This window comes from Polyodon spathula, chromosome 1, assembly GCF_017654505.1.
Source record: "Polyodon spathula isolate WHYD16114869_AA chromosome 1, ASM1765450v1, whole genome shotgun sequence".
Lineage (NCBI taxonomy): Eukaryota > Metazoa > Chordata > Actinopteri > Acipenseriformes > Polyodontidae > Polyodon > Polyodon spathula.
In genome coordinates, this window is record NC_054534.1 from 98,191,850 (window position 1) to 98,200,327 (window position 8,478).

Here is an 8,478-nt window from a genome sequence, read left to right on the forward strand (position 1 = left end):
GGTAGTATCTATTCTGTGTAGTCCACTCTGTATGTTTTACTATAAAGAACACCAGCATGCTGACTCACGCAAAAAGCAAAAAAAAAAAAGGTTTTATTAAACAATACTCCAAAAGGCAACACATAAATGTATACAACCTACACACAAGGCAACAACGTCTCGGGATGTGTAGGTATAGGTTACATGTTCATAGCATAATTATTAAATAAACACACTTTGCAACTCAAATACATTACCCTTTTAAATACTTCTAAAGCTGCGGAAACATTTCACTATTAGCGTTCTGAAACAGTTTCCAGCTTCAGTAAAAAGACCCAGTTTTTCCCAGCACCCGACAATATACTAACAAAATTCTATCGTAGTGGAAGCGGATAGATTCAATAAATAGCAGTCTATACTTTGTACTGTTTTAATTAAAAAAATAATAATGCCAGTCATTTTCCTTTTCATGAAAAGCCACATTCTATTGTGTGTGTTTTTTTTTTTTGTTTGTTTGTTTTTTTTTTTTTTTAAGTAGCACTGAACTTTATCAGAACACAAAAATTGCTGACAGTCCCCCTGGTTTACGATGACAGAATAGGGATACAAGCTCTCCACTGTCATTTCCCACTGATTTCGAAGGTTCGTCAGGCAGCATTGACGCACTGTATGTTTTTTTTTTTTTTGTTGTTTTTTTCCCCCCAGTCTCTGTTAACCGAAACCGTTTGACAATGTGTGAATACTATATATCACACATTAAATGTCACTCGCATGCAAAATTCGATCTTTAGATTTGTACAATGCATACTTAAACAAAAGTTGTCGTATTAAAATCCACTACCATATGTAGCAATTCTATAAGGTGCCGCTGACAGGTATAGCAAGGAGCAAGGTATAATATGCCAAAGCACTGGGAGAGTACCTACAGTGCCCTCCATAAGTATTGGGACAGTGATGCCAAAATTGCTATTTTTGCTGTACACTCAAGCAATATGAAAATATGAGTAAAAGATGAATATGAGGCAAAAGTACTGAATGTCACCTTTCATTTCTGGCTGTTTCAACACACATGTTTTACCAACTAAGAATAACAGCACTTCCAGAGTTCCATCCCCCATTTTATGTGAGCATAAATACTGGGACATTTGGCCCACAGGTGTTTCTAATTGATCAGGTGTTTCCTGTTGCATTGGTTGTTTACACATAAAAGAGCTGTGAATGTGTAATCTCAGTTCTATCCTTTGCTTTTGCCTTTGGAGTCTGCGTTTGGTGTCAGTAGGCATAATCCAACATCAAGACTAGGGAGATGTCTGTGAAAGAAAAGCAAGCAATTTGGATGCTAAAAGAAAAGAGAAAAATTAGAACCATAGCACAAAAGATGGGCATAGCCAAATCAACAGCTTGGAATGTCCTGAAAAAGAAAGAAACCACTGGTGTCTTCAGCAATCAGCAACGACCAAGTCGGCCAAGGAAAACAACAGCAGTTGATGACAGAACAATGACCAGAGTTGTGAAAAAACCCTCAAACAAGTGTCAGTGAAATCACCAACAACCTCCAGAATGCTGGGGTGAAAGTGTCACAATCTACTGTTCGCAGAAGACTTCAGCAGCAGAATTACAAAGGCTACACTGCAAACCTCTGATCACCAAAAACAGAAAGGCCGGATTAGAATTTGCTAAAAAATACATGAGCCAGTACAGTCCTGGAAGAGTTTTATGGACAGATGAGACAAAGATTAACCTTTATCAAAGTGATGGGAAGGCAAAAGTGCGGAGAAAAAAGGGAACTGCAGATGATCCAAAGAATAGCACCTCATCTGTGAAGCATGGTGGAGGTGGTGTCATGGCATGGGCAGGCATGGCTACCTCTGGAACAGGCTCACTCATCTTTATTGATGATGTAACGAATGATGGCAGCAGCAGAATGACTTCAGAAGTGTACAGAAGCATCTTGGCTATCAATGTACAAGGAAATGCCACCAGACTCATAGGGCAGCATTTCACAATGCAACAGGACAATGACCCAAAACACACTGCCAACACAACTAAGGAGTTCAAAGGAAAAAAGTGGAAAGTTTTAGATTGGCCACGTCAACCTCCTGATTTAAATCCGATTGAACATGCATTTCACTAGCTGAAGAGGAGACTGAAGTCAGAAACTCCCCAAAACAAGCAACAGCTGAAAATGGCTGCAGTAAAGGCTTGGCAAAGCATCTCAAAGGATGATACCAAGAGTTTGGTGATGTCAATGGGTCGCAGACTCGTTGCTGTTATTGCATGCAAGGGGTTTGCGACTAAATACTAACGTTTATACTTCTTATATCTGCTTTAAGTTGAATTGTACCAATACTTATCTCACATAAAATGGGAGGATGGAACTCTAAAAGTGTTGTTATTCATAGTTGGTAAAACGTATTGAAAACGGCAGAAATAAAAGGTGACATTCTGTACTTCTGCCTCATTTTCATCTTTTACTCGTATTTTCATATTGCTTGAGTGTACAGCAAAAACAGCAATTTTGACTTCTGTCCCAGTACTTCCGGAGGGCACTGTATATTGGTTGTAGTGCTTCAGTAAAATATGTACTAAATACCTAGTGTACCTAGATAGTGTAAGTGCTATGGTAGAATATGTTTGAAACATACTAAATATATGCTAACACTAATCATTTTAATTTCAAAAACTGAGTACCATCTGCCCCTCCCTCCTCCAGCTCATGTTATCCAGATGCAAACTTTTAATTTCTTCATTCGCCATCTCGACAGCAAAGCGCCGTATTGAAAGAAACGTCTCAAAGCCCCTCTGCTGTTTAGGTTTTTTTTTTTTTTTTTTTTTTTTTTTTTTTGTTTTTGTTTTTGCAAATAAGACGACCAAAACAAAAAAATAAAATAAAATTATGCAAACTGTGCAAGAGACTGTTGATGTTGATAGAGGCACAATCTCCAGGGTTACTGGACAAGCATAAGTTTTAACCTATTATTATTATTATTATTATTAGTAGCAGTAAAATGTGACTGTGACCGATAACCTGCTTGGAACGCTGACTGTTAAATAAAGCTTTGTTTTGCCAAAGTCCGCTCCAGTTGGTACTGTTGCAAAGCAAGATTACTGTATACAGTATATCGCAAGCAGCATCAATTACGTATACATAAACATGCATTTACTTAAATTATAAAAACATGTACTGTTGTTCTATATAACATATTTAAGATATGTGAATATATTTGGCTTACTTGTAAATTAACAGGATTTTCAATCAAATATAAACTGGCAATTATGCAAATTAGTACCATCGACGGTTCGAACCTTCCTTCGGTAATGTGTTCTGAACCGTCGAAGGTCAAAATGTACTCTTCATTGTAGCCTTAATTAGTTGGAACCTCCATTTGCTTTCAGCTCAAGTGGAAAAATGACTGGCCTTAAAATATAAATCAGGTTTGAATACTTCTTAATGTTGATAATGGGTCTGGAATGCTTTACTAAAGCACTCTTCCAAAACAGCCACAATTGTTTCAAGATTTTAAATACAAATAGGTGGCACTGGTACCATGTTCATTACTTTACATCGTTTTTCACACAATTTAATATACCAAATTAAAGAGCTCAATGAACAGTAAACTCCAAGCCTGATTTTTTAAAATGTCTTTTTTTTTTTAAAATCCGCCTAAACAGTCGCGTTATTAAAAAAAAGAAAAAAAACATTTCTATAGTTACAGGGGACTGGTTTTAAGTATACAGTTTAATGGTTTGGAAATCCCATTAACCGCCCCAAAAACATTCATGTGTAAAAACTGCCATTTCCAGATAAAAAGCTATCTTAAAAAATATGTACACAAGTTGTTCACAATGTGCAAAATGGCTGCTTGTGTATCTTTGGGGTTTCCTTACCTGTACGTTAAAGGGTGCATGTTAAACATGGGCATAACACAAAAAAAGAACTAAAACGATCTAAAAAAAAAAAAAATGTAAACAATGCCAATGATGTTAAGGGAAAAGGAGGGGATCGCTCCCTTACTTTCGTTTGCTTTTTGTGTCAGTTGTCTGGAAGACACTGGACGCAGACATGAGGTTTTCAATGTACTGTCCGAGAACCTGGTTTTCAGACTTCAACTTCAGGTTTTCTTCCTTCACCGCATCCACACGTGCTGACAGATCTAAAAAGCAAAACAAATGTTAAATCTGTACATATAATAAAAGTAAACTATAACAGTACACCTTTAAAGTCAATGTCACGCACACATTAACTGAAACATACACCTTTCTCCTGGGATTTCATATTAAAAAAAAAAAGTAGATTTAAAAAAAAAAAAAAGCTTGTCATTTTTTCTTTTAGTTTGTAGTAACAAAACAGGGAACACTTGCTCTAGATTATGTAACAAGTTTAAATCATAACTGGACAAGCTGTTCCCTAGACTCAGTATCCACCATTTACACCACACAGGATTATTTCGGTCAGCTGTTAATATCAGACAAACAGCGTTTGCCATTCCCATTGATTTCAATAACAAAGGCATAGTTTCTATTGTGTTAAGCACGCCATATATTTCGGGGTAGACGCAGCTGTTTGGGTGTTGTTATATGCCATTCACATAGACTGAAATAACAAAATACACTATTTATACTGTAGTAATTGCTTTTACTAATCCACCAATCAGCTGTTTCCACCTCGTTACCTTGCCATTCACATAGACTTCAATACAAAAGACAGCACTTCACTGTAGTAAAAGCTTGACAGATCGATCAATCCGCTGTTTGCACCTCATTACTGAGAAATTACCCCTGTACTGTACCTTGACTATTTAATCCCTGTAATCAGTGTCGGGTTAACAGCACTGGCTGCAACAGCAAGGCTGGCTTGAAAGAGAAACGCAATGAGCATCAGCAAGAAAATTCAGTGTAACTAAAGTGTCTGTGTTCGATACTGTGCTCTTGCTAAAGCATGTCAGTCAGCAAACAATGCAACGTTGGTTCAGAAAAGCTGGGGTTTCTGTAGTTGAGGAAAGTGTTGACAAAAAATACAACCGAAACTGACACTGACAACACCAGAGGGGATGCCAGAGGAAGAATTTTTACGGTGTTACCTTATCAACCAGGACGCTCTGCCTGAAACAGACAACGATGATGTAAGCGTACAGTAATGCAGCCAACCTGTACTGCACATTTCTGCACTTGCATTACTTTTTTGCACTTACTGTTTATAAATTCATAGGTTTTATTCATGTGTGTGTGTGTGTGTGTGTGTGTGTGTGTGTGTGTTGTGTGTGTGTGTGTGTATGTGTATATGTATATATATATATATATATATATATATATATATATATATATATATATATATATATATATATATATATATATATATATATATATATATATATAATCAGTGTAATGAGTGTCTTAATAAAGTTTTAACCACACACACACAAAAGCTTGTTTGTTCTGATTACTGTACTGGTAATCGGGGGACATGTGTAGGTGTTTATACCGTCCATCGCTTACTGCGGGTGCATCACGTTAACGAATGGTCTCTACTAGATATTGTAGTGCATAGAATTCTATGTACAGATTTCACCAACTGCCTGGCATCTATAGAGCCCAGACATTAAGCACATAGAACAAGCATAGGATCAGTCACAGCTTTAAAATAAATAAGTCAGTGTTATTTGGTAGTGTTGGTGTCCAACCTTCCAGGGTGTGCTGGAGCTCCAGGACCTGGTTAATGAGCCGCGTCTTCTCCTCCAGCTCCACCTGGTTTTCAGTGTCACCTACATATATACACACACAAACATTCATATATTAGATAGAAGCCATCAAGAACACAGAGCTTGTCAACCTGAGACCTTCAGATTCAACTTTAAGGACACGCATTCCAGGCCAACTTTCAGGGTACACAACTGAGTAAAAGCTTTTCTGATTTTAGAAAAGTAAAGTGCCAGTTGAGTGTGTACTAGTCCTTAAGGGGTTAAAAGCAAATGGACTCATAACTATTATTTTCCAAATAAACCATAACAAAAACAAACTTGCATGTCTGTGTACAGTAATTTCATTTTGCCTAAGTGTAAAAATTAATATGGTTTACCTTTCGAAAGCCTTTGGATTTATCACGATTGCTATACTAAAACATTTCCACCACTTGTTTTATGAATGAAAAAGAAAATTTTAAATGTTACACAACTACTGCAGCAACAAACAATGTAGGAAATATTATCACTAGACAATTATTTACCCCAACTAACCAGACAGGCTACTCTTATGACAGTATTGTACAAATGCTTTTTGAATTAAAGCCAAACTCCAAAATATATGGGAATGGACTGTTAAAGTAGCATGATAGCTGATAGTAAAAAAAAAAAAAAAAAAAAAAAGAAAAATTTAAAATTGTAATGCTACACAGGTAATGTAAAAGATGGAAGACAACCAAGAGCTAATGGAAGCCACAGCAGCACTTCGAACACTTAACTATCTGTGGAGGAAGACGCCACATTAGTGATTTCATAACATCTTAAAATGTTATCCAAGCACTGCTCATATTGTTCTTTATATCTCTTCAAGTGGATACATTATTGAATTTGTAGGCTGACAGTGACTACTACAAAAGAAAACCAAAATGCATTTTCTCCATTTTGTATTTAAGTCTTTAAACTTTTTGTACAGTTCTTACCATCCATGTCTGAGTTCATGGTGAAATACTCTTTTTCCTGTTTCCAGTGCAGGGCTGCAGATCCACTGTCCACCGGAAATAAAAAGCAAGACTTCATGAACAAAATGTTTTGTAAAGATGCAAAACATCCGGGCCACAAACTGCTTTCAAAAGACAAAATAATAATAGTGCTAGTACTGATGTACATTCTAATAATAATGTTAGCAGGTGTCTTTCAGTTGGGAATAACCAATATAACTAAATAATCTATCTTCGAAATGACTGTACAAAATATTATTACCTTTCTAAGATGCGACTTTAAAAATAATTACAGTATGTTACTGTATGCACAATAATAAATAATAGGTAAAGCTCGCTATAAAGAATTATATAACTCAGAAGACAATTAATCTAACTGGAAAACCAAGAAAAAGTCAATTTACTTTTTATATTACAATGAAATTGCAGTGCTAAGGTTCGATATTTTCAAATATTGTACACAGAATTCACTAACCACGACTCAGACGGATGCTGCCGGGGATTTGAGTTTTGACCCAGCCCTGCCTTCGAATAGAACCGTCGGAATTTCACACAACTGACCACAACAACGGAAGCTGCGGGTCAATAAAACTGTCACTAGTCGTATCCATATTGCCAAGATATATTTGAGTTGCATTTTTTGTTTATTGTTTTAAGAATGGGAAAAGACCCTGGCGTCACCCAGACGCAACCTCTATATGCGAGATGCTAATTTAATCGGAACTTATTAGGTTCATGATGTATTTTTAATATGTACACTGTTCAAACGCATTTCCTAATTTAAGTCACTACAAATTATATCAGGCATACTCAAAACGACCTGACTAAAATGAAATTGTTACTTAATTGAGGGTTTAAACTACAAAAGCGACTGAGGCCTATCCACCATGGCTTTATTTACTCACTACAGCTTATTATGTCGGTAGCCAAAGACCTAAGATTACACAATCAAACCCCCGTTCAGCCATTTTTTTTAAAGATATTTTCCATACTTGCAAATTAAATCACTTACCCTTTTGCACTGACGATGGGGGAGGTGGGGGAGAACCTCCTGTTTTGACGGCTATGTATTGAAATGCAATTCTCCCCACGGCTAACACTGCGGGTCTCCTTTTGAATGATCAACAAACACAGTTAGTCAGACCTGCAGCGGCGCAACTGCAAAACTGTACAGCAGAGAGAGACAACGAGCAACGCAATGATTACTGAATGAGATAGGCAGTAACATGATAGTAGACCTATTTTTTTTTACATGATACTGTGGGGCCAGAACAATGACGACACAATACTATACAGCTGAGCATTTAAAAAAAAAAAAAAACCTACAGTAACCGAGCTGGTACTCGAGCCCAGTGTTGCGCAAACGTTTCATGTGCCGGTCCCTTTTCTTAGTATACATTTTGTAGACAAACATTATCGTTCAACAATTACATTTGAAAAAATAAATATGTGTTTTCTGATATATTATATATATATATATATATATATATATATATATATATCAGCTAATATATATATATATATCAGGTCAGTCAGATTTAGACGCCGGGGCGGGTAACTGCACCGCAAACTAAACGCCCATTGCCATTGACGCGTTTGATTTGGCATTATGTTGCAGAGCTGCCCTAACACTCCGAAAGCCAATCCCTCTGCTTTCCCCTCCTCCTCTTCATACAATGCCAAAAAAAGTACACATTTCAAAACGTTTAAGAATATGTTTGTTAACATGTATTTATTTAACTAAATCTAGATTTTTGGTAACACAGAGGAAAAAATACGCGATTTACATTAAATTCGGAAAAAAACACATAAAATACTAGGTC

The 8,478-nt window shown here is 36.5% G+C and overlaps 1 protein-coding gene across 3 annotated transcripts; it reads right to left on the reverse strand.

Moving 5' to 3' along the window:
- Positions 1–1,337: 1,337 nt before the first annotated feature.
- Positions 1,338–8,090, reverse strand: LOC121325136 (short coiled-coil protein B). Of its 3 annotated transcripts, none has more exons than XM_041267454.1 (5): positions 7,982–8,090; positions 7,668–7,765; positions 6,638–6,702; positions 5,661–5,741; positions 1,338–4,133 (listed from the first exon to the last, which is right to left on the reverse strand). In XM_041267454.1, the coding sequence occupies exons 3-5, from the start codon at positions 6,654–6,656 to the stop codon at positions 3,991–3,993; spliced, it is 243 nt and encodes an 80-aa protein (XP_041123388.1). In that variant the 5' UTR covers positions 6,657–6,702; positions 7,668–7,765; positions 7,982–8,090; the 3' UTR covers positions 1,338–3,990. The 3 variants fall into 3 exon arrangements, with proteins under 3 accessions (XP_041123388.1, XP_041123396.1, XP_041123379.1); XM_041267462.1 differs by lacking the exon at positions 7,982–8,090 and adding an exon at positions 7,131–7,230 and having other exon boundaries at positions 7,668–7,768; XM_041267445.1 differs by lacking the exon at positions 7,982–8,090 and having other exon boundaries at positions 7,668–7,943.
- Positions 8,091–8,478: the final 388 nt, after the last annotated feature.